The sequence below is a fragment of the Scyliorhinus torazame genome, chromosome 2 (assembly GCF_047496885.1).
Source record: "Scyliorhinus torazame isolate Kashiwa2021f chromosome 2, sScyTor2.1, whole genome shotgun sequence".
NCBI classification, from domain to species: Eukaryota; Metazoa; Chordata; class Chondrichthyes; order Carcharhiniformes; family Scyliorhinidae; genus Scyliorhinus; species Scyliorhinus torazame.
Window position 1 is genome coordinate 170,247,569 of NC_092708.1, and position 27,273 is coordinate 170,274,841.

At 47.2% G+C, this 27,273-nt stretch overlaps 1 protein-coding gene across 1 annotated transcript; it reads right to left on the minus strand.

The window, feature by feature from the left end:
• Positions 1-27,261, minus strand: LOC140406893 (gamma-crystallin S-1-like). The gene is made up of 3 exons (XM_072494764.1): positions 27,189-27,261; positions 3,213-3,490; positions 1-329 (listed from the first exon to the last, which is right to left on the minus strand). Exons 1-3 carry the CDS (start codon positions 27,259-27,261, stop codon positions 54-56), a joined length of 627 nt encoding a protein of 208 aa, XP_072350865.1. The 3' UTR covers positions 1-53.
• Between the last annotated feature and the right edge of the window lie 12 nt (positions 27,262-27,273).

Sequence of the window (27,273 nt, forward strand, 5' to 3'; positions counted from 1 at the left end):
TAAGTGTAACACAAGGTATTTTATTATGTTCACAAATGTTTTATAATAACAGGCTAGGAATTCCTCATGCGTCTGAAAGATCCAATAGTTGAGTTGTAGCCGCCCCAGTCACTGTATCTCTTGTATTCACCGGGTCTCATGAAGTACTGTCGACCTCTGTAGTTGGGATGTTCATAGAAGGTCCAGTAACCGTCCATCACATGGCAGGAGTGGATGTCACGGTAACGGAAACGATCATAGACAGATGGACAGTCATCCATGAATTCCATCATCTGTCCTCCAAAGTCAGGCCGCTCGTAAATCTTCATCCTGTAGTTTCCACCTCGGTACTGTGATAGAGATAAGATTAAACTATAAATATACATTTTTTAATATATCGTATAACAGAAACATTGTAAAGGAATGATGTGGAGATGCCGGCGTTGGACTGGGGTGAGCACAGTAAGAAGTCTTACAATACCAGGTTAAAGTCCAACAGGTTTGTTTCAATGTCACTAGCTTTCGGAGCGCTGCTTCCTTCACCTGAGGAAGGAGCAGCGCTCCGAAAGCTAGTGACATGGAAACAAACCTGTTGGACTTTAACCTGGTGTTGTAAGACTTCTTATTGTAAAGGAAGGAATAGAACAGAGCCCAGATGATGACAACAATGTGAGCAAAGCTGAGATAATTTCTGAACATTGGTTCCATAGGTTGATTATGTTTGAGACTGTTTCTCTGAGGGGGGAACAGATTTATCATTCCTATAATTTATTTAAAAATTAAAAGAACACAAATGAGGTGAGTACAAATATATCTGCAAATATTTTGTAGCCAGTCTTTTTGTGACTATCCAAATATGACTTTATTACTTTCTACACTGTCTAATGTGTCAACTTGGTGTTCAGTGGTGACTATCTGATCAATTGCAAATAAATGTTCACAATTATATCCTCAATATTCATGTGTTTTGCAACAAGCTGTCATCATAAGACACCTAGAGCTAAAAGTTCTGAAAAAGAATCCTACATGACTCAAAATCTTAAACTGTTTCTCTCTTCACAGATACGATACGACCTGCAAAGCATTTCCAGCTCTTCTGTTTTTATAGGAAGATAGGAATTAAGAGTACAAGTAGGCAGTTCAGCCCTTTGAGCCTGCTCCATCATTCAATCAGGTCATGGCTGATCTCTTTCTGGCCTCAAATCCAACTCCCTACCTATTCCCCATATCCCTTTAACCCATTTATTTTATCAGAAATATATCTATCTTGGTTTTATATATCGATCTCCCTCTTGAAACCATTTAATGATTCAGATTCCACCGCACTATGGGACAGCAAGTTCCACAAATTCACCACCTTCTGCGAGAAGTAGTTCCTCCTCCTCAGTTTTATATCTACCGTCACTCAACCATTATCTGTGACCTCTCATTCTAGATTGCCCTACAAGGGGGAACACTTAGTCTACATTTACTTTATCATTCCCTCTCAGTATTTTATATACCTCGATCAGCTCTCCCCTCATTCTCTAAACTCCAGCGACTATAAGCCTAAACTGTTCAACCTCTCCTCATTCGTCAACCCCTTCATCCCCGGAATCAACATGGTGAAACTCTTCTGAACAGCCTCCAATGCCCTCACACCCTTCCTCAAATAAGGAGACCAAAACTGGATGCAATACTCCAAGTGTAGCCTTACCAACACCCTATACAATTGGAATACACCACCCAACTTTTATACTCCAGTCCTGTTGCAATAAAGGCTATAATTCTATTTGCCTTTTTTATTACATGCTGTACCTGCAGACTGACTTTCTGAGATTCATGAACAAAGACACCCAGATCCCTCTGCCCAGACACATTTTGAATCTGCTTTCCATTTTGATAATAATTTTTCTTTCTATTTTCATAGCCAAAATGGATACCCTCACACTTATCCACATTAAACTCCATCTGCCAAATTTTGGCCAATTCTCTTAGCCGATCTATCCATCTGTGAACTCTTTATCTTCTCTTCACCACCCACTTTCCCACCTATTTTAGTATCATTTGCAAATGTTTTTATGTTTGCAGATCATTTATATAGATTGTAAACAGTTGAAGTCAGAGGACTGCGTACAGTTCTGGTCACCGCATTATAGGAAGGACGTGGAGGCTTTGGAACGGGTGCAGAGGAGATTTACCAGGATGTTGCCTGGTATGGAGGGAAAATCTTATGAGGAAAGGCTGATGGACTTGAGGTTGTTTTCGTTAGAGAGAAGAAGGTTAAGAGGAGACTTAATAGAGGCATACAAAATGATCAGAGGGTTAGATAGGGTGGACAGTGAGAGCCTTCTCCCGCGGATGGAAATGGCTAGCACGAGGGGACATAGCCTTAAACTGAGGGGTAATAGATATAGGACAGAGGTCAGGGGTAGGTTCTTTATGCAAAGAGTAGTGAGGCCGTGGAATGCCCTACCTGCTACAGTAGTGAACTCGCCAACATTGAGGGCATTTAATAGTTTATTGGATAAACATATGGATGATAATGGTATAGTGTAGGTTAGATGGCTTTTGTTTCGGTGCAACATCGTGGGCCGAAGGGCCTGTACTGCGTTGTATTGTTCTATGTTCTATGTTCTATGTTCTATGACTTCAACTGTGGCACCCCGCTAGTTACAGTTTCCCAGCCAGAGAAAGACCCATTTATCCCAAACCTCTGCTTCCTGTCAGTCAGCCAATTTAGTACTCAACCCCAATGCCCTGCGATCTCACCTTCTGGATCAGTCTATTATGTGGCAGCTTCACAAATGCCTTCTTGAAGTCTAGGTATACCACATCCACAGATTCCCCATTATCCATCCTCAAAGAACTTTGTCAAGTACAACTTACCCTTCATAAAACCATGCTGACAATTTCAGATTTCCAGCATTCCATGTATTTTGCTTTTATTTAATCCCTACAACTAACTTCCCAGTTTGTGTATCTATTGACTGACAACCAAACTGCATAACTTAACAGCAGCTGTAAAATTACAAGAGCTGTTACTATTTTCTGGCAGTGACAGAAAGACATATCAGTAGATTAGGAAATCAGGCTGGATAAATGGCAGGCAGACAACACATTACCTGTTAACCACCACTGCCTAAAGCTAAGATCAGACCTGTATATTTCAGACAAACTCAAATGTTGAGCACACTGATCATTTTCTCAGAGTCAGTTTGATTAGAACATACAAACCACCAAAGGCAACTTACATATGGGTAAGAGCGACATGACCTGATGTTGTCATTGAATCCCATCCAGCGCTGGTAGTCAGGATATTCTCCCCTGGTCAGAACATACTGGTATCCCATGTAATTGGGTCTCTCATACATCACCCACCAGTCACTCTCAACACGGATGGAGTTACAGCGGCTGAAGTAAGGGGACAGGTCAGCACAGTCACTGCTGCACTCATAGTGCCGACCCTGGAAGTTCCTGTCCTCGTAAAAGATAATCTGTGGAAAAATATAGATTTGAAAGTTAAGAATTTCTCAAAGTAGGCAATACTTAATGAAGAATTCCAATACAATATATAAACTCTGATTTATCCTTGCCTTTCCCATTTTGAGCTCAGAGTTTTAGCTGAGTAACTGACTGTGTTTCACCACTTTACACAGCTTGGTATTTATATGTTGGACAGAATTGCCTCCCTGGGCTGTACTTTTGTTATTTTAATGATTGCAATAGTTTGAACTCAGCACAAAGGCAGCAGACACACGTCACATACACTCATTGTAAAGAAAACCATTTTAAAACACCTGTGTATCAGTGAATGTCTTTTGCCTCGCTGTCATTTTAATTGTTGTGTGCTGAAGGCAACAATTCATTGGAATCCATTGTGTTCTGGATATTGTACAACTACTGAAATTCCCAAACAGTTGTCATTTCACATTCAACCAGGTGTTGTAGAGTCATAGATGCCTACAGCACAAAGAAAATCCCTCGGCCCATCGCGTCTGCACCAGTCAAATGTGTGTGTTTTCAATAGTTCACTGGAATGTCATAAAATCATAGAATGTCATAGAGACCCTACAGTGCAGATGGTGGGCATTCAGCCATCGAGTCTGCACTGATCCTCCGAAAGAGCACCTTAACCTTGGTCCACTCCCCCGCCCTATCCCCGTAACACTAACTAACCTTTGGACGCTAAGGGGCAATTTAGCATGGCCAATCCACCTAACCTGCACATCTTTGGACAGTGGGAGGAAAGCTGAGCACCCGGAGGAAACCCACGCAGACACGGGGAGGACGTGCAAGCTCCACACAGACAGTCAACCAAGGCCGGAATCTAACCCGGCTCACAGGTGCTAACCACTGTGCCACTGTGCTGTCCCGAGTAATGACCCAGTAGAGTCCGAAACTGGTCAAGATACAGATGTACATTTCCAGAACAAGTTGCTTTAATTACAGTGCATGTATAACTGCCAGGGTAATTTGATTCTAGATTGTGCTCCAACACACATGCTATGTTATCACTGCATCTATCTATTTCATGACATTGCAACTGCAATGTTGGGGGGTGTATTTATCTCATATTTTAATGAGTATCCTTTTCCTTCCATTCTATCTTTCGTTTTGTTCTAAGTTTCAGGTTAGCTGAAGTCACCTTGGAACAGAAGTAACAGAGCAATAGCAAGACAGATGGTAGTGGGGCCAAAGTCATATTTAAAATGCACGGACTTAGAGAGCAGAGCTGGAGTCTTCAATTGTTACTTTAAAAGATCAGTGGCGAAGGAAAGAGGCTCCGGATGTCTCTGTTCATGAGATACAAATCTACTGATATCTAATACATGACATAATCACATATTCTTTCGCCAAAGCTGACATTCTGAAGCTCAGTGCAGGCAAAGTGAGAGAATCATTCAATCATTTGTTGTCGGAGAGGTTATTGTAATGTTTAATGGTTTATTTCATCTATGTTTGATTGGCTTGACTGGTTCATTGATCCTTGTACACTTGCGTGATTGTTTAAACCTCTGGGTGGAGCAAAATGGCTGCCACCATTGAATGTTCTGGAAAGGATCTGGGATCGAAAAAAAGATCATGGGTGGGATTCTCTGTCCAGTGATGCCGGAATCGTGAATCTCGATCAGTCGGTAATTGAGGCCCGCACTGGCGTTCAACGGACCGCCATTCTGACGTCTCTATGCGGCATGAATGCGGTCCACACTGGATGCCAGCGTGGGCATGCAAATTGTACAGTAATGGCCATTAGCATATCGTGAACGGGCCTGACGTGGTATTCTCAAGCCTCCCACAATTCTCCGCCTCTGCCAAGCGGAATTGACGACTGCGTGGTTCACTTGTTCTACTTAAAATCGGGAACAGGCGCTGTGGGCGATGAGGGAGAGAGAAGGTAAGCCAAGTTACCAAAGGCTCAATGGAGAGCTGCTAATTGGGCAGCTGGCCAGGGGTGTCTGCCAAGACTGGGGGGAGTAGCAGGGAGTGACCAAGAGGACAGCCCTGGGATCGGCATGTCCCCCTATGACTGGAGTGTCCGGGTACGGACCGCCATGTGCATGGCCTGCAAGGCAGGCATCTGGCTGCTCACCCCATGGACAGCCAACTGTGGTCCTTAGATGTGCAGAGTGCCACCGGCTGTATGGGCGCCCCCCCAACTCCGCCCCAGGCCACCCCTCTACAAGTCCACAGACCCCAGCCGACTGTTAAGGGGCTAGCACTGGCACCACATGGAACATAATCGATTCCAGTGAAAAACGGTGCTGGATTTGCTGGAATCGTGATTGACACTCAGAAGGCTGACAAGTTGCAGCCACATATACACACTTCACTCCTCACACACAACGTCCCAACCCCAACCAACAGGATGGCAGTGAGGAGAGCGGTACCCCGCTTCATGGATGTTGAGCTAGGGATCCTCCTGGACCTGGTGGAGGGGAGGTGGCCCAACCTGTACCCAGGCCAGGGAAGGAGGCTGTTAGGTCCGCCATTCACCGTGCCTGGGCACAAGTGCAGAAGCAGTCATCACCACCAGCAGCATCATTCACACCGGCCAGTAGTGCTGTAAAAAACTGCACAAGCACCTCAGGGTGGCCAAGGTGAGGAGGCAACACTGTGCGCCTGGCACTAACCCCGGTCCCACACACCCGTAGCCCTATCCCCTCCCCCAATCCACCCGGAGGGTGTTCGAACGCCCACCCTGCACCACATGCCAGCACCCACACCGGCCGCCATGGCCGGGTGCCCTGGCCTCTGATGCTACCAGCTCCACTTCCTGGGCTGCATGCATTGGACTGTCTAACACTGTCATTTTCTGTTCTCCCCTCCTCCCAGGAGAAGGCCGCCCATAACCACCAGGAGCTGGTGAAGACTGGAGGGGACCGCGGGACCTTGGGCCCCTCACCATGACTGAGCAGAGAGCCCTGGACTTGGTCGATGGTCCCAGGAAAGTGCGGTCACCAGGGTGGAGCTCGCTCATGGGCAAGGAAATGAGACACTGCTGAGTTGTGATTCCCCATGCCACGTGTGTAAATTGTTATGGGCGAGGCATCAGAACCGCAAAATATATCATGGAGTTCAACCAACCTCCCCCTTTAATGTATTTGTTGCTTTTCCGAGCACACGGCTTGTTCCCTAGGTGTGGGATTACAATTATGGACACGTGGGTTTTTAAACACAAAACAATGTTTATTCCATGAACTCTACTTAACATATTAAATAAACATTGGATCTCTTAACACCCCTTACTTCAAAGATAACTCCGAAAATATTACAACAGTAAATAATTCCTCAAAATGTTCCTTCAAACTTCCAAGAGACTTACCACCTTTAAACAGAATCACATCAGGTTAAAGGCTTTACTAATATGAGTGTAAATCACCCAAATGATCTAGAGATAGTCTTTCATGGCAGAGATCACAGGAAATCCAGCTCACTGCAAAACACAGACACTCCCCAAGCTCTTTTCCTCCAAACTGAAACTTCGAAATGGCTGACCTGAGCTCAGCTCCCCCCAATCCCTGACATCAATGATTTCTTAAAGGTACATTGCTTAAACATCCATGTCTTCAAGGTACTCTCACATGACACCTCCCCCCCAAGAAAAAAAAATAAACCATCAACTTCAAGATGGTTTCATTTTCACTTTTGCACCATCCACTAAGAAATGCACACAGTAAATATACATTTTCATTTAAAGAAAACAACACACGCAAACAGGTATAATAATATAGTCCATTTTTCTTTGTTCTTCTTCCTCCAACCGAAAACCTTCTCAATTGATCATATTCGTGACAAAGCATCGGCTATCACATTTTCCCGTCCTGCCACATGTACTATTTTTAAATGAAATGGCTGTAACAATAAACTCCAGCGAAACAGCCTTGCATTGTCATTCTGGAATTGCTCCAAAAACGTCAAAGGATTATGATCAGTATATATAATGGTGTCAGATGGATTGCTGGTCACATAAATGTGAAAATGTTGCAAAGCCAGCACCAAACTCAAAGTCTCTTTCTCAATCGTCGAATACTTTTTCTGGTGAGAATTCAATTTCTTTGAAAAATAACCAACAGGCCGCTCTAGCCCTTCGTCGTCGTCTTGTAGAAGCACCGCACCTACACCCACATCGCTCGCATCAACAGCCACTTTGAATGGTTTGGTATAATTTGGGATGACTAACACAGGAACAGTGGTTAACACAGCCTTCAGGTCGTCAAATGCCTGTTGACACTCCGCTGTCCACTGGAATTTGTTACACTTCTTGAGAAAGTCTGTCAGTGGAGCGACCACACTGCTAAAATTTGGTACAAATCCACTCATACCAAGAAATCGCATTATTTCCCGTCGTGTCGAGGGTATCGGAAACTCCCCAATAACGTTTGTTTTCACAACCCGTGGGACCAGTTGACCCTGTCCGATTGCATGGCCAAGGAAAGTGACTTGGGCTTTTCCAAATTCACTTTTGGCTAGGTTTATCACCAGACACACCTCCTGAAGTCAATCGAATAACTCCCTCAGATGTTTTAAATGTTCTTTCCATGTCTGGCTGAAAACTACCAGATCGTCGATGTTTACCGCACAATTGGGTAATCCTGAAACGAGTGTATTAGTTAACCGTTGAAATGTTGCTGGGGCGTTTTTCATGCCAAATTGCATAACTTTGAACTGGTATATACCATCTGGGGTCACAAAAGTTGAAATCTCCTTCGCCCTTTCAGATAAAGGTACTTTCCAGTAACCTTTCAGTAAATCCAATTTGGAAATAAAAGCGGATTGTCCCACTTTCTCAATGCAATCCTCCAAACGTGGGATAGGATAAGAGTCTATTCTTGTAACTGCATTCACCTTTCTATAGTCCACACACAACCATTGGGTACCATCTGGTTTAGGTACCATCACTATGGGTGAGCTCCATTGGCTGCAACCCACTTCAATTATGCCATTGTTAAGCATACTCTCAATCTCTCTGTTAACCTGTGCCAATTTTAAAGGATTAAGTCTATATGGTGTTGTTTGAAAGGAACAGCATTTCCCACATCTACATCATGTATAGCCATTTTAGTACTTCCCAGTTTATCTCTACAAACTTGCCCATGTGATATCAATAACTCTTTCAGGTCAGTTTGTTTTTCCTCTGGAAGGTAACTTAACAATTCATCCCAATTTTTAAGAACATCCTCATTTTCCAATTTAATTTGAGGTAAGTCAAATTCACAGTCATCTGGATTTGGTTCGTCACTTTGAGTTAGAATCATTAAAACCTCCTTTTTCTCCCCCCTTTCAAAGTACCTTTTAGCATATTCACATGACACACTCGGTGAGTCTTCCTTGTATCAGGTGTTTTTACCACATAATTCACCTCACTTAATTTACTTTCAATCTGATACGGTCCACAAAACCTAGCTTTTAATGGCTCACCTACCACTGGTAACAACACTAAAACTTTATCCCCACTGGCAAAATTACGAACTTTGGATTTCTTGTCCGCTACCCGTTTCATCACATTTTGTGCAACTTTCAAATGTTGTCTCGCCAATTCACCTGCTCTATTTAATCATTCCCTAAAATTTGACACGTAATCCAAAAGTGTAATTTCCGATTTCTCACCCACCAATTTTTCCTTAATCAATTTAAGTGGTCCTCTTACCTCATAACCCAAAATTAGTTCCAAAGGACTACATTTGGTAGACTCATTATGTGCATCCCTAATTGCAAACAATACGAATGGAATTCCTTTATCCCAATCCTCTGGATCATCTTGACAATATGCCCTCAACATTGTCTTTAATGTCTGATGCCACCTTTCTAACGCTCCCTGTAATTCTGGATGGTACACAGTTGATTTAAATTGTTTTATTCCTAAGCTATACATAACTTCTTTGAATAACTTTGAAGTAAAATTTGATCCTCAATCCGATTGAATTTCTGTGGGTAGTCCATATCTAGTAAAGAATTTAACTCCTCCACAATCCTTTTCGCTGTAATATTACGTACTGGAATGGCCTCTGGAAACCTAGTAGACACATCCATTATAGTCAAAAGATATTGATTCCCACTTTTTGTTTTAGGAAACGGTCTTACACAATCAATTATGACCCTTGTAAAAGGTTCCTCAAATGCTGGAATGGGTATTAAGGGCGCTAGTTTTATCACTGCTTGAGGTTTCCCTATCACTTGATCTGTATGACATGATTGACAAAATGTAGCTACATCTTTATGTCGTCCAGGCCAATGAGAATGTTTCTGGATTTTAGCTTAAGTTTTCATTATTCCCAAATGACCTCCCACTGGTACCTCATGTGCAACTCGCAACACTTCCTTTCTATACCCTACCGGCAATATTACTTGATTAACTTCTGCCCACTTTTCATCCGCCTGCATATGTACAGGTCTCCATTTTCTCATCAAGACATCATTTTTATGGTAATAACACTCTGGTATACTCTCAGATTCCTCTTCCGTATATGCTTTCTGATATATCCGTTTTATTTCTACATCTTTCTGTTGTAACCCTGCCAATTTTCCTGAACTAAAAATATCTGCCTCATCCTCCACCTGTTCTTGGTCTTTTTCAACCATCTGATCAAAAATTGTTTCTGATAATTGCACTTCAACGTCATCTTCACTCTTTTATTTCTCCTCTTGTCTTAACCTGTGACTTTGCGACCTTGTTACTACACAATCGGGAAAAATCCCAGGATATGCGTCCTTCAAACCTTCAGTTGTCTGATTTTGCACTGGCTTATCAACCACAGTAGGCATCACTCTCACCTGCGATCCAGCTATATCATTACCCAAGATAAACTGCATTCCTGGACAAGATAGTTTATCTATTACTCCTACTTCCACTTCATCACTCTTCACTGGACTTTCCAACCTTACCTTATATAATAGAACGCTACTCCTCTCACCCTGAATTCCACATATCACCACCTTTTCTGGCAACATTCTTCCCAAACTACATAATTCCTCATCTCTTACCATCAAAGATTGACTAGCCCCTGTATCTCTTAAAATTGTGATTTCTTTACCTGCTCCTCCTGATACACATGAGTAAACTTTACCCACACAAGTAAATTGTTTAAATACACCTGGCACCTTCTTAACAATTACTTCTTGAACAGGCTGTACAATCATTTGCACTTCCTTTGCTTCCCTTGGGCTTTCCTTTACCACTCTAACAGACCCCACTGTCTTATCCTGTTTTACCACATCAGCCTTCCCAGTGCTTTTCTTCAACCACCAACACTGTGACTTTACATGGCCTAGTTTCTTACAGTGAAAACATCTGAAACTTTTCATTTCTTTTCCACCCTCCTGGAATTCTTTTTAAATCTGAGGTACACTCTCTTTATTGTCTCCCATCAGATCACCTTTACCACGTGAGTATGTCTCATGTCCCCAGTTTCTATCCCTCACCGGCTGAAACTGATGTCGGAAACCAATCTTTGATTTATGAACTATTCATAATCATCTGCCATTTCCGCTGCAAATCTCGCAGTTTTAACCCGCTGTTCTTCCACATGAGTTCTCACTACTTCAGGAATTGAATTTTTAAACTCCTCCAAAAGCATAATTTCTCCGAGAGCTTCATACGTTTGGTCTATTTTCAAAGCCCTTATCCACCGATCAAAATTACTCTGTTTGAGCCTTTCAAACTCCATGTATGTTTGACCAAATTCTTTCCTTAAATTTCTAAACCTTTGTCTGTAAGCTTCAGTCACCAGCTCATATGCACTTAAGATGGATTTCTTCACGTCCTCATACGTTCCAGATACCTCCTCCGGTAGTGAGGCAAACACTTCACTAGCCCTACCTACCAGCTTTGTTTGAATCAGTAACACCGAAATGTCCTGTGGCCATTGCATTTGTTTAGCTACCTTCTCAAATGAAATGAAAAAAGGCTTCTCCCTCCTTCTCGTCAAACCTTGGCAATGCTTGGACATATTTAAATAAATCCCCACCACGTCTTCGACTATGACGCTCTATCTCATTATCCTCATCCATCTCCTCCAACTGTACGTGTCCCTTTGCGTCTGCCAATTTTAACTGATTTTCTTGTTTCAGACCCATTTTACGAAGTTCAAACTCTCTCTCTTTTTCCCTTTCCTCTCTATCTCTTTCTTTGTTTCTTTCTTCTCTCTCCTTTTCTTTTTCCTCTCTATCTCTTTCTCTTTCTTTTTCCTCTCGCTCTCTTTCGTAATGAAGCCGCTTTAATGCTTTCTCATGTTCCATTTGTTTAATTTGCAACTGAATTTTTGCCATTTCCCATGAGTCAAACTCTATCTCAGGCAACTTTAAATGCTTAACCACCGCCATAATTACCTCATCTTTTTGCATTTTGTCAGGATATGTTAACTGCAATGGTTTTTCCAGACCCAACAGTCTGCTTTTCATCTCTGTTCGCAAAGTACTGCGTGTGACAGTCTCCACCCCCAAAAACTTCTGAGCCTCTGAAAGAGCCATTGTCCACAACACACTCCCCACTTAAACTAAAATACCACACCGGAAGAGCAACAATCCTTCACTGTCTTTAAGTTCACAAAAGCCAATCCAATAGATAGACTTTTATCCCGGACAAGCCCCCAATTGTTATGGGCGAGGCGTTTTCAGAACCCCAAAATGTATCATGGAGTTCAACCAACCTCCCCCTTTAATGTATTTGTTGCTTTTCCGAGCACACGACTTGTTCCCTAGGTGTGGGATTGCAATTATGGACATGTGGGTTTTTAAACACAAAACAATGTTAAGTCCATGAACTCTACTTAACATATTAAATGAACATTGGATCTCTTAACACCCCTTACTTCAAAGATAACTCCGAAAATATTACAACAGTAAATAATTCCTCAAAATGTTCCTTCAAACTTCCAAGAGACTTAACATCTTTAAACAGAATCGCATCAGGTTAAAGGCTTTACTGTTATGAGTTTAAATCACCCAAATAATCCAGAGATAGTCTTTCATGGCAGAGATCACAGCAAATCCAGCTCACTGCAAAACACAGACACTCCCCAAGCTATTTTCCTCCAAACTGAAACTTCAAAATGGCTGACCTGAGCTCAGCTCCTCCCACTCTCTGACATCACTGTTTTCTTAAAGGTACATTGCTTAAACATCCATGTCTTAAAGGTACTCTCACATGACACAACCCACGGCAACACCACCCCCACACCACCCTCACACTCACCCGCAGCCTCAACCCCACACCACCTTCACCCCCACCTTCTCCCCCACCCTCACCCTCACTCTGATCCACGCCCTCACTCCCACCCCCACCACCCCCACACCCCCCGGCCCACGGTCTAATCATGCATCTTGTCCTGTGTCCAGCACGCCCTGCTTGTGATGCGACAGGTCCATATGGGGTCCCCCGCCCCCAGCCAGTGGCACAGCCTGAACCCCTTGTGTGCTGAGCAAGGACGAGGAGAGCAGCATGGATGGTAGTCATATTCCTGTGACCCAAGACACCCCGGAGCTGGAGTCCGAGGATGACACTGATTTCCAACACAGCTGTCTTCATCACCCTCCACCAACTCAGAGACACTCACCTCGGTTCGGCATTTTAATGAACAGACTCAAGGGACACCATCTGGTGTGCACCATGTCATGTTCTGTAGATTGGCCGAAATGCATGATGAACTACAGAACATGTCATTTAAAATAATTTATTGTAGACAACTGCATGATAAGATAACTAGAATAAATTAAATAATGAATAACTAACACTAACCATCTATTGTGGAACTACTGCAAATACGTCCATCTCCCAGCACAACCTACTCCTAACTTCCGGATCACAGGGTCACGTGGTGGGTTTAACACGCCACCTAGTGATCGGAGGTCATGCATAACTTATGTACAAACTTGCCTTATGCATATCATTACACACCACCCTGCTGATCCGGTACATCAGGTAGAGGTAGGATCACCTGAGGGGGCACAGTCAGGGCGAGCAGACACCAGGAACTAACTGCCGCCCAGATGGGTTTCGGGCTTCTGGAATGGACAGTCCCATCGACCATGGAGATGCATCGCAGAGCCAGGGACTATGTCAAGGGGAGCCTCAGGGGATAGCTCCGCTCATACCCCTGTCCCATGCAGTAGACCGGGGGGCCACAGGGCACCCCAAGGGAGGAGGAGGTGATGGGGCCCATGCCGGTGACTCCCGCAGGGGTGATGCCGGAACACCGCAGCACCTCGGACTCACCTCCTCCTGTCCGTAGTGTATATGTTGGGCAGCAGGTAGAACAGGATAGCATCATGTCACCTGGGAGCCCAAGCAGCAGCCGGGCCCATCTAGGCCCGGCAACCTCAGAAGATGTCCATCAACGGAGACCCAGGTCGCAGGGCGGTAATCACAGCAGGCCACCTCCACTCCTGAGGTACCATCTTGGGATCCACCTAGACGTAGGATTAGGACCCGTAAGGCCACAAAGTTGGACACTAGTTAGCTCAGCACCAGTGTAGGGCACAGTTTAGTTTCGGAGCTAGGGCACTTAGCTGTAAATATTTGAGTACATGAAGCACCTGTTAACACTGTTGCAACCTTCCTCGGTGTGAGGGCTGGTGGTCTGGTGTGGGCTGGCCAGAGTGGGTGTGCAGTTGGGGCAGAATGGGCGGACATTGTGGGTGGCCTGGGCTCCCCATCTTCCTCCCCGACTGCCCCCACCACTGTCACCCCAGGGATTTGGTAGGACCGTGTGATGGAATGGCCAGTTCGCATGCAGGGATCACCCAGGTGGATGGTGGAAAGTGCATCCGTGGGCAGGAGTCAGACATTGTCATACAATGTGGAGCACCAGAGCACATATCAGAGCGGGTTGTCATCATCTTCCAAAGGCCAGACCCGGTGTTACTGTCAACCCAGTGTCCCACACCCTGTCATGCGGCAATAGGGGGTTACAGGTGGGGGGGAATTGGCTGGTGGGGGGATGCAGTGTCCGTGCCCCTGGCCAGTTTCCTCCGCCCCTCCAGTCGGTGAACCTGGAGGCGATGAGAGCATCCTTTACGTGTTGCCCTCGACAAAGTTGTGCGGCTCCCTGTGCCTGCCTGGGCCCCAGTCCTGCCTCCCTTGCCTTCCCCGCAGCCTCCTCGTGTTCATCCCCCTCCAACAGCACGTCGCCCCTCTGCTGCGTGATGTTGTGGAGGACGCAGCAGACCGGCCCGAAGTGGGCGACCCTCTCAGCATCCTCCTGGAGGGCCCCTCCACAGCGGTCCAGGCACCGGAACCACATCTTCAGCAAGCTGAAGCACCGCTCGATCACGGACCTGGTCGCTGCTTGGGCGTCATTGTAACGTTGTCTCCGCGTTGGTCTGTGGCCTCAAATAGGTGTCATCAGCCACGATTTCAGTGGATAACCCCTGTCACCCAGGGGCCAACCCCACAGCCGGGGGATCGTCTCGAACATGCCAAGAATCGTCGAGTGTGCAGGCTGAAGGCGTCGTGCACACTGCCCGATTATCGGGCACAGACGTGTATGATGTACATCTGATGGTCACATATCAGCTGCATGTTCATCAAGCGGAACCATTTCGGTTTGTTTAGAGCGGTTTGTCATCTGCAAGTGCTTCTAGGGGTCATCGATGGCCGCGAACCATGTCATAATATCCACTCATGTATATAATGAGATGCAGACAGGCAGTGATTGACACACAGGAGGACCAGTCAGCACACAACACAGTGCAGCCAATCACCAGACAGGACACTACCACTATAAAGCCAGAGGGCACTAGGTTTCCCGCTCTCTCGGGACCCAGCCACTGAGACAGTCAGAGTCCACGAGCTAGCAAGTGCAAACACCATGCGGTAGCTAGTAAGTCTGGTCAGGCTACTACAAGGTCTCCAGTCAGTTCAGTATAGCGTCGACCCACAGCTGAATATGTCTATCAGTTCTATCGTTGAATAAAACAGTGTTGGATCTTCTCCAGTGTTAGACGTCTGTTTCTAGCTTCCCTGCATCGAGTGCAGTCCACATCGAACCTACCTGCCTAACACATCATGGTACCAGAGTGATACTGATCTTGACGGATCTACCGCGAGTGAATCAGCATTGACCAGCAAGCAGCCATCCGGTGAAATGGAAAACATCCAGCCTCCTCCGCAGCTCCGCATCTCCGGCAACCTCGGCGCCAATTGGAAAATCTTCATGCAAAAGTTCCTCCTGTACATCGTGGCCTCCGACCTCGAAGCAGCATTGGATGCCAGGAAGATCGCGCTATTTCTCTCCACCGCGGGGGACCATGCCATCCACATCTACAACTCCCTTACGTTTGCTGACGGCGAAGACAAAACAAAATTCAAAACAGTCCTGCTGAAATTTGACAGCCACTACGACATTGAGGTGAATGAGAGCTTTGAACGGTACGTTTTCCAGCAGAGGCTTCAGGGTAAGGATGAACCTTTTCAGTCCTTCGTGACCCATCTCCGCATCCTAGCGCAGTCATGTAACTATGACTCAACGGCTGATTCCATGATCCGGGATTAGATCGTTTTCGGGGTCCACTCCGACTCCCTTCGGAAACAGCTCCTGAAAGTCAAACAGTTGACCCTCTCTGTTGCTATCGAGACGTGGGTTGTCCATGAGCATGCTAAGAATCGTTACTCCCACATCAGGGTGGCAGAAACTGCAAAGCTGGCCTCCCACGAGGCGGAACGGGTGCAGGTCATTGCACAAATGCAGGGCCTGAGCATCGAGGAGAGTGGCCGTTTCGCGTGCTTTACCTGGTTCCCTGCGCATGCGCGCCACGACCGAGTGGACGACGAGGCCGACAACCCGACTGCGCAGGTGCATACGTCGGCGTCATGACGTGTCCGAATTGTGATTCCGCCCATTTAAAGCAAAAGGACGCCGGTGTCTGCAGTGTGGCAAGCTTGGCCACTACGCAGCCCTTTGCAGATCTGCTCCACCGCTCAGCAGCCAGGGATCCTAGCTGCGGCGCAGAAGTGTCCGCTCAATACAACAAGGCATGCCAGATTCTGATCCCGACAACCCAACAGATCCTGATGCTGAGTGCCTCAAGTCCCCATACCGGGTGGGCATCATAACTACACATGCGCTGCCTTCCACCACAATGGCGAAACGCCACTCGATCCTCAGTGTGGATCCCGACGACGAGTGGTGTGCTGTCCTCACAGCCTCAAGGCTCGCATCCGATTTAAACTGGACACTGGAGCATCAGCGAACCTCGTCTCAAAATCCGACCTCGACATCATCCGCGCCAGACCAAGCATTCTTCCACCGGCCTGCCAGCTCCTTGACTACAATGGCAATGCCATAGCTGCCAGTGGCTCCTGTCAACTAGGGGTATCCAACAAGGTGATCAAGGCAACACTGCGGTTTGAAACCGTCGGGCCGGACAGAGAATCCCTGCTCGGTGCTCGAGCCTGCAAGCTCCTGAACCTGGTTCAGCGAGTCCACACCATGTCATCATCACCGGCGACGGCCTCGCCTGATGGAAACTTGCAAGCCGACATAGATGACATCATCACGCAGTACCACAGCATAGTCGATGGAATGGGCACGCTCCCATACCGATATAAAATCCTGCTCAAGCCGAACGCCACCCCTGTAATTCATGCACCACGCCGGGTGCCGGCGCCCCTCAAGGATCATCTGAAGAAGCAATTACAGGACCTCCAAGACCAGGGCATCATATCGAAGGTCACAGAGCCAACAGACTGGGTCAGCTCCATGGTCTGCGTAAAGAAGCCGTCAGGGGAGCTTCGCATTTGCATTGACCCTAAGGATCAAAACCGTAACATCATGCGGGAGCATTACCCGATACCAAAACGTAAAGAGTTGACCAGTGAGATGGCTCATGCTAAATTATTTACTAAGCTGGACGCCTCCTGGGGTTTTTGGCAAATACAGCTGGACGCGTCCAGTCGCAAGCTGTGCACGTTCAACACCCCGTTCGGTCGCTACTGCTACAACCGGATGCCTTTTGGGATCATATCTGCCTCCGAAGCATTTCACCGCATCATGGAGCAGATGATGGAGGGCATCGAAGGGGTGCGAGTATACGTTGACAACATAATTATCTGGCCCACAACGCCCCAGGAACACATCGCTCGCCTCAAGAAGGTATTCCAGAGAATTCATGAACATGGTCTCCAGCTCAACAGGGTAAAGTGTTCATTTGGTCAATCGGATATTAAGTTCCTGGGTGACCACACTCGCAGCAGGGCGTGCAGCCAGATGCCGACAAGGTCTTGCCGATCAACGCCATGAAGACCCCGGAGGACAAGAAGGCGGTCCTTCGCTTCCTTGGGATGGTCAACCTCCTCGGGAAATTCTTTCCCAATATGGCATCCCACACCACGGCCCTCCGCCATCTCGTAAAGAACAAAGAACAAAGAAATGTACAGCACAGGAACAGGCCCTTCGGCCCTCCAAGCCCGTGCCGACCATGCTGCCCGACTAAACTACAATCTTCTACACTTCCTGGGTCCGTATCCCTCTATTCCCATCCTATTCATGTATTTGTCAAGATGCCCATTAAATGTCACTATCGTCCCTGCTTCCACCACCTCCTCCGGTAGCGAGTTCCAGGCACCCACTACCCTCTGCGTAAAAAACTTGCCTCGTACATCTACTCTAAACCTTGGCCCTCTCACCTTAAACCTATGCCCCCTAGTAATTGACCCCTCTACCCCGGGGAAGTCGACGGAATTCCAGTGGCTGCCCACACATGAAGAGGAATGGCGTGAGCTGAAAGCAAAGCTCACCACAGCCCCAGTTCTAGCGTTCTTCGACCCAACCAAGGAAACCAAGATATCGACTAATGCAAGCCAGGACGGCATTGGGGTGGTGCTCCTCCAGCGAGATGACTCCTCGTCCTGGGCTCCTGTGGCATATGCCTCCAGGGCCATGACGCCCACTGAGCAATGGTACGCTCAGATTGAGGAGAGTCTGGGCCTCCTGACAGGGATAGTCAAGTTTCACGACTACTTTTACGGCCTGCCAAAATTCACGGTAGAAACGGACCACAGGCCTCTAGTCCATATAATCCAGAAGTATTTAAATTACATGACACCTTGGTTACAGCGAATTCTTCTTAAGCTACGCCGCTACGACTTCAAACTTGTCTACACACCAGGCAAAGAGATGATCGTTGCAGATGCCCTATCCAGGTCCATTACCACACCGTGCGAACAAAGTGACTTCATCTGCCACATAGAAGTGCAAGTGCAGTTGTGTGCCACCAACCTTCCGGCCTCTGACGAACAGGTGGTCCAAATTTGTGAGGAGACGGCCAAGGATCCTCTGCTGCAGCGTGTGATGCAGCATCTTACCAATGGCTGGCAGAAGGGACAATGTCCCCAGTTCTATAATGTTAAAGACGACCTGATGGTTGTGGAAGGAATCCTTCTGAAACTCGACAGGATCGTAATTCCTCAGAGCATGTGGGCTATGGTGCTGGGCCAACTCCATGAGGGTCACCTTGGTGTCGAGAAATGCCGATGCAGAGTTCGGGAGACGGTCTAATGGCCGGGAATCAGCCAGGACATTGCCGAAACAGTCCTCAACTGCCCCACGTGTCAGAAGTTTAAACCAGGTCAACCCAAGGAAACGCTGCAACAGCACGAGATCGTGACCTCTCCGTGGTCCAAAGTAGGTGTAGACCTTTTCCATGCCAAGGGGCGTGACTACGTACTCCTGGTCGACTACTTCTCCAGTTACCCAGAAGTGATTAAACTGTCCGACCTCACGTCGAAGGCGGTAATCAAAGCCTGCAAAGAAACATTCGCCAAGCATGGGATTCCGCTCACGGTAATGAGCGACAACGGTCCTTGCTTTTACAGCCAGGAACGGTCTGATTTTGCACAGTCCTACAACTTCCATCACATAACCGCCAATCCCCACTGCCCGCAGTCAAACGGGAAGGCTGAAAAAAGGGTCCATATTGTAAAGCGGTTGCTGTGCAAAGCTGCAGACTCAGGCTCCGACTTCAACCTGGCGATGCTGGCATAAGGGCAACCCCACTGTCCATTGGGTTGTCTCCAGCGCAGATGCTCATGAATTGCACTCTGAGGACCACAGTTCCAGCCATCCATGTTCCGGACCTTGACCACCTCACGGTCTTACAGAAAATGCAGCAGTCACGGGCCCAACAGAAGGCCACATATGATGCTCATGCCACGGATCTACCCGAGCTGGCCCCAACTGATCCTGTTCGTGTCTGGTTGCCTGAAGGTGGCTGGTCAGCCACAGCTGTTGTGATCAAACAAGTGGCCCCAAGATCATTCCTTGTCCGTATGGCTGATGGCTCCCTGCTACGGCGCAACAGACGGGCACTGCGAAGAGTTCCACGCCCGCTACCTGACCGAAGTGCCCCGCCGCCTACGATGCTTCCTCCGGACGTACCCTGCCACGAGGCCACCAATCTACCAGCGATCCTGCCGGCCCATGCAACCACCGCGATGGCAGCGATCCCACCTCTCCACGTGCAGGAGGCTCCTGATCCACCTCTGCGGCGATCGACAAGAATTTGTCGCCCACCACAAAGACTGAATCTGTAGACTGAACTTTTGTACATTTTGTGACTTCATCGATTTAACCTCTGTAAATATTGTTTTGTTTGCCATGTATCTGCAGTATCGACAGCTTTCTATGTATATACGTTCATTTAGACACCTTTTGTATATAGTCAGGCATATATACATATATGCATGCACACCTTAGTATTTATTTATCTAAAAAAAAAGGGGGGGAGGTGTCATAATCTCCACTCATGTATATAATGAGATGCAGACAGGCAGTGATTGACACACAGGATGACCAGTAAGCACACAACACAGTGCTGCCGATCACCAGACAGGACACTACCACTATAAAGCCAGAGGGCACTAGGTTTCCCGCTCTCTCGGGACTGAGCTACTGAGACAGTCAGAGTCCATGAGCTAGCACAGTGCAAACACTATGCGGTAGCTAGTAAGTCGGGTCAGGCTACTACAAGGTCTCCAGTCAGTTCAGTATAGTGTCGACCCACAGCTGAATATGTCTATCAGTTCTTTTGTTGAATAAAACAGTGTTGGACCTTCTCCAGTGTTAGACGTCTGTTTCTAGCTTCCCTGCATCGAATGCAGTCCACATTGAACCTACCTGCCTAACACATCAAACCCCGCTGCCCGGGCATCCTAGTTGGCTAGGTCCACATTGAGATGGATGCATTGAGCCGCCTGGGCATTTGGGCCTCCGTGACAGCGTAATGCACCTGTGTACCAAGCTCAGTGAGATTCCGGACAGGACCCCACTCTGTGCCTGGAAGCACCCCGTTGCATAAACATTCATGGTGACCATCATCTTGGCGGCCACTGGGAGCAGGTATCCTGCCCCATTCCCTCACAGTGCCAGGTGCACCATAATCTGGCAGATATGTCGCACTGGCTTCCTGCTCAGCCGAAGTCTTCCACGGCATGTTTGGTCCAGCAGGTGCTCGAATGACAGGTGCTGTTGGTACCTGCAAGGCCTCGTGTGGAGACTCTTTGCACCTCCTCCTCCTTGGCCTGTTGGGCGGCCGCCTCTCCATCCTGGGTGGCTGCCTCCTGTTTCTCTGGGGCAGGCTCCACTGCTGCAGCTTCCTCCTCCTCGAGCAGCGCAGCTCGTACAGCTGCAGGGCATCCCCTAGGGCTGTGGCAGGAAGGCTGCCATTGCTGGTTGTATTCCAATATCCATTTTCTGCAGGGAGTAAGAGGCCAACAAGTTGGCTTGGTGCGTACCCCTGTGTCCAACGTTCTCCCTGTGCCAGCGTGGGTTTCCTCCGGGTGCTCCGGTTTCCTCCCACAAGACCCAAAAGATGTGCTGTTAGGTGAATTGAACATTCTGAATTCTCCCTCAGTGTACCCGAACAGGCGCCAGAATGTGGCGACTAGGGGCTTTTCACAGTAACGTCATTGCAATGTTAATGTAAGCCTACTTGTGACAATAAAGATTATTTTTTTCAAAACAGGTCCACCGGGTTACACAATTGCCCCAGTTGGCACTGCGGGCTCTGCCCCCACATGTTTTACCCCCCATCCCCGCACCCATGGCCCCATCAGTGCCCAGCGCCATGGGGGCTCTGGTCCAGGCACCTGTCCCTGCTGTCAGTTGTATCGTCAGCTGGCACTGCCCTTGCCAGGGGTACACTCCGCAGCACCTGTCCAGTGCCCCTGTAGGGATTACAGTGGGCATTGTCCTGCTTGGGCCAACTTATACCCACCGGTGGGTGGCAGCCGGTTGGCTATTGGGGAGTATGATGGGATGCACGGGTGGTGGGGTGGGGACACCCATAAGGCCGGTGTCATTCTGCAGACCCAGAGGGCAAGATGGGTGGTCAGTGGGGTGCATGCAAAATGGCTGCCTTGCAGGCTGCGGAAATAGCAGTCCATTCCTGGGCACCGCCCCGGTCCCATGGGGGGCTCGCCCTGGCCACACAGCCTGTTTTTCTGTCAAACCCCTCCTGACCCATCGCTCCCCACCCCAGCCAGCCCGGCCAGTGTCCAGACCAGCAACCCGCAGTCGTGCCTCTCCATGTCCTACCTCCTCTCTCTCCCTCATCAGCCACGACACCGGTTTCATGATTTTTAAAAGCACAAGTGAATCGCGCCATCGAGAATTCGGTCTATCGGAGCCGAAGAATCGTGAGGGCCTCGGAGAATACTGGGTCGGGCCACGATTGATATGCAAACGGTGGTTACTGTACGTGTATTCTGGAACTCACCGAAGCCGCTGTCAAGTCAACGCAGAATCTTGCCCGCCACGATACCAGTGTCGGAACCGATTCTCTGCCCAATCCCGCCCCATGTGCGGGACATTAAGTCCCGCCAGGCCTGTTTTCTGGCGCGCCCCTGCCGGCAGAGGGACCCTCCAGTCCGGCAGCCGGCCAATGGGGTTTCCAATTGTGGCCACCCAAACACCATCTGGAATCCACGGGCTTGAATGAGCTGCTGGAGAAGCGGAGCTTCCCGCCGATGGAGAATTCTGCCCATGTGTGTTGAAAATCCTGTAAATTCAGAGATGTTTTAAAATATTGTAAGTAAAGGTTCAGAACTTGAAGCATCTTTATATTTCTCTGAGATTAATAAGGTAGAAAGCCAACACAAACATGACAGTTATTCATCCCATCATTCCTGTTCCATACTTTGAAAGAGCTTTCCAATTAGCAATCTTTTCCTTTTCATGGTTGTGTCACTAGGAGCTGGTTCAGCACAGTGGGTTAAACAGCTGGCTTGTAATGCAAAACAAGGCCAGCACCGTGGGTTCAATTCCCAAACCGGCCTCCCCGAACAGGTGCCGGAATGTGGCGACTAGGGGCTTTTTACAGTAACTTCATTGAAGCCTACTTGTGACAATAAGCGATTGTTATTATTAAAAGAAAGTCATGAGCAACTACAGAGATGGGTGGCAAGATCAAAATGAAGTCACTTGCATAGAACCAAAGCAAAGATCCTGGTAATTGTGAAAGATATTAAGATAGCAACATGCAACAAAACAGTTAGGAAATGCTGCAAAAAAGTGTAAGAATGTAAAGAAACTTGGAAATGATATCAAGATTAAAACAAAAGTGCATTCAAATTATTTTTGAATAAGATAGTGGTCAGGAGAAAAGTGACTGCTTAAAAACTGATAATGGTGATATTTCAAAGATATTAAGGAAATGATTGACATGCCGAAAAATTATTTAGCTTCAGTATTTACAGTAGAAGGGGAGGTCAGGCATACCAACAAAATATTTTTGAATCAGCAGCAGGCCATCATCCAAATTAAATTAAGCAACGTGACAGTAATGAAGTAAATAATGGCACTAAAGAGTGACAACTCACTACGATCCAGATTTGAAAGAAATCGGGACAGACAATAAATGTTGGCCTTTACATTGACACCCATAATCACAGGAATGAATGTAAACAAATGCCCCCACTATTACCTTCCAAACGTCTCGTTTGGGGATTATTCCTTTGGAATGGAAAGTTTCGTACATTGCTCTATTATTTAAGGAAGTTTACAAATTGAAACTAGGGAATTATAAACTAGTGACCTGTTGGCAGATTATTGCTGGAGACTATAATGACGGTAGGGCGAGTGACACCTTGAAATATTCAACTGATCAGAGAGAGACAGCTTGAAGTTGAGAGATCATTGAATTTACAGTGCAGAAGGAGGCCATTCAGCCCATCAGGTCTGCAACAGCCCTTGGAAAGAGCACCCTCCTTAATCTCACGCCTCCACCCTATCACGGCAACCCAGTAACCCCACCTAACCTTTTGGACACTAAGGGGCAATTTAGCATGGTCAATCCACCTAACCTGCACATTTTTGGACTGTTGGAGGAAATCGAAGCACCTGGAGGAAACCCACGGAGACACAGGGAGAAAGTGCGAACTCCACACAGACTGTCACCCGAGGCTGGAATTGAACACGAGACCTTAGAGCTGTGAGGCAGCAGTGCTAACCACTGTGCCACCGAGCCGCCCGTGATTTGTTAAGTGTATTGATCTCAGAGAATGAAAGTGAGCTCTACTACCAGACCCACGAGAGGTAAGACAATGGGAAACCTCTTCCGTAACCCACATCACATGACTCGACTCAGTCTTCATGTATAAAGAGTTTTGGTGTCACTTCCCAGTTGTGTGTTTGTCACCCAGTTATGCGGAGGGCCTCTTCTAAATGTTTCACTCAACACCTGTGGATATCCAAGGGTCATTGGAAGCAATTCTCTCGAGAATCATCGGATCAACCTGCTGACCTTCTAAACCTGTTGCATTTCAGAGTTGCCCGACATTTAATTTGTCGACAGCATATTCCAGCCGTTAGTCTTAATGGAGCGTTTTTAGTGTTGCTGCCTCAGTCAGACTCTCCTTAGGCCACATTCAAATTGATTTGTTGGGTCACTACATAAACCCCTGATGGTTTTGTTCACTGTCTAATCATCTTGAATAAGGCTACTAATGAATAAAAGTCATCCCAGTATATATTAACGCCGTTTAACTAAATACGTTATTTAGTTAATCTATCCTCTATCTTCACTATAGAGGATAGAAGTGACATCCCAGAAGCAGCAATAAACCAGGAAATGGAAGGGAGGGAGAAACTCGGGAAAATTACAACCACCAGAGAAGTGGTACTGAGTAAATTGTTGGAGCTGCGGGCAAACAAGTGCTCGGAGCCTGATGACACTAATCCTAGGGTCTTTAAAGGAGAGTCTAGTATGATAGTAGATACAAACCCTCCCTTGATTCAAGAAAGGTCCCATCAGATTGGAAGATAGCAAATGTAACTCCATTATTCAAAAATGTAGAGAGGCCGTAATGGGGACCTACAGGCCAGTTAGTTTAACGTCTGGTTGTGGGGAAAATGTTAGAAGCTACAATTAAAGACGTAATAGCAAGGCACTTGTATAAGATCAAGGAATCAGGCAAAGTCAATGTGGTTTTGTGAAAGGGAAATCTCGTTTAACCAACTTATTGGAGTCCTTTGAGGAAGTGATCAGTGGTGAGGATAAAGAGGAGCCGATTGATGTGGTGTACTTGGATTTCCAGAGGGTATTTAATAAAGTGCCACATCAAAGGTCATTACGGAAAATGAAAGCTCATGGTACAGAGGGTAAAATATTGGCATGGGTAGAAGGTTGACTTGCTAACAGGGAGCAGAGAGGAGGCATAAATGGGTTTTTTTCAGGTTGCAAGATGTAATGAGTGGTGTGTCACAGGGAACAGTGCTTGGGCCTCATGTTTCCAATTTATATAAATGCCTTGGATGAGGGATTTAAAGGTTAGTTGCCAATTTTCTGATGGCACAAAGATAAGTAGGAAAGTAAGTTGTGAATATGACTTCTGGAGGTGACAATAAGGTATGGATAGGTTAAGTGAGTGGGCAAAGATCTGGCAAATGGAGTATAATATGGGAAAATATGAAATCGTCCACTTTGGTTGGAAGAGTAAAAAAGCTTAATCTGGAAATTGTGAGTGGTTGCAGAGCTCTGAGGTGCAGAGGGATCTGGGTATCCTCCTGCATGAATTGTAAAAGGCTAGAATACAGGTACAACAGGTAATTAGGAAAGTTAATGGAATGTGATGCTCTATCATGAGTAGAATTGAATACAGGAGTAGGGAGATTATGCTTCAGAAAAGGGCCTGTACTGTGCTGTACAGTTCTATATATATATGTTCTAATTAGTGAGATCATATTTGGAATACTGTGTACAGTGCTGGTCATCTTAATTGAGGAAGGATATAAATGTGTTGGAAGCACTTCAGAGAAGCTTTACCAGGTTAATGCCTGGAATGGGTGGATTGCCTAGTGAGGAAAGGTTCGACAGGCTAGGCTTGTATCCGCTCAGAAAATTAAGAAATAACTTGATCAAAACATATAAGATCCAGAACAATTTGACAGGGTGGATGTAGAGAGGATGTTTCCTCTTATGGGCGAATCTGAAATTAGGGGTTACCATTTAAAAATATGGGGCGGGATTCTCCCCTACCCGGCGGGGCGGGGGGTCCCGGCGGGATGGAGTGGCGTGAACCACTCCGGCATCGGGCCGTCCCAAATGTGCGGATTTCTCGCTATGGAGGCTATGGCCGACGTGCAGGGGAAAGAGTGCCCACACGGCACAGGCCCGCCCGCGGATCGGTGGGCCCCAATTGTGGGCCAGGCCACCGTGGGGGCACCCCCCGGGGCCAGATCGCCCCGTGCACCCCCCAGGACCCCGGAGTCCGCTCGCGCCGCCTGGTCTCGGCGGTAAGGGAGGTGGTTTAATTCACGCCGGCGGGACCGGCATTACAGCAGCGGGACCTCGGCCCATCGCGGGCCAGAGAATCGCCGGGGGGGCCCACCGGTGCGGCACGATTCCCGCCCCCGCCGAATCTCCGGTGCCGGAGAATTCTGCGGCCAGCGAGGGCGGGGTTCACGCCGCCCCCCCCTGCGATTTTCCGACCCGGCAGGAGGTCGGAGAATCCCACCCAAGGTGTCATCCATTTAGAAAGGAGATGTGACAAAGATATTTTCCCTCAGTGGTTCGTGAGTCTTTGGAACTCTCTCCTGAGCAGTTGATGGAAGCAGAGTATTTGAATATTTTAAGGCAGATATGGATAGACGCTTGGTAAGCAAGGGGGGTGATAGGTTATCGGGGGAAGGGGTGATGCAGATTTAAGGATGCAGATTGCGGAGCAGACTCGAGGAGCCGAATGTTCTACTCTTGCTCCTTGTTTAGACCTTCATCGGCAATCTGTAGATTGAGAACACCACTAATGGTGGGCATAGATCAAAGACCATATCTCAGGGAAAATATTCTTATGCTACGAGTAATGGTAGGCGTAAATCAAAAGTTGTGCATTTCCCATCAGTGTATCAGGATATGATCAGAAGATTGATGAGGATACTAGGGGAGTCATTTTGGCAAAGAATGAAAACAGGCCCCAAATGAATATGAGATAATAAGAATGTGAAGATCTGGAATTGACACACAATTTTGGTCGAATTGCTGATAGCAAAGATTTCAGCTTGGTTGATGTGGGAAACAAGAGACCTGCAGATTTACCACTCAAGTGCCTATTGAGCACAATGTCCATAGAGGTGTAAATGTGGGCTCCTTTTCGCTCGTCTCACCGAACAGTGCATTGCTTTGCGGATGGTGGCACGTTGCAGTATGACTGAGCCACAAAGAATGGAGCGTACAGGATTGCAGAGATGGCACTGGAGATCCTGATCAAAGAGATCCAGAGGAGGAAGGATGTCCCATACCTATTGGGGGCATAAACATCACTTCAGCCTCTTTGCATTCCCTCCAGTAGCTGGTGGAGCTGTTGTGCCTCATGCATTCTTCTCA

Coding starts and splice junctions, on each gene's coding strand:
- LOC140406893 (XM_072494764.1), bottom strand. CDS start 27,261: ATGAGGCACAACAGCTCCACCAGCTACTGGAGGGAATGCAAAGAGGCT. Junction 3,491..27,188: donor GATGTTTATGCCCCCAATAG/GTATGGGACATC, acceptor GCCTACTTTGAG/AAATTCTTAACTTTCAAATC. Junction 330..3,212: donor CATGTCGCTCTTACCCATAT/GTAAGTTGCCTT, acceptor TCTCTATCACAG/TACCGAGGTGGAAACTACAG.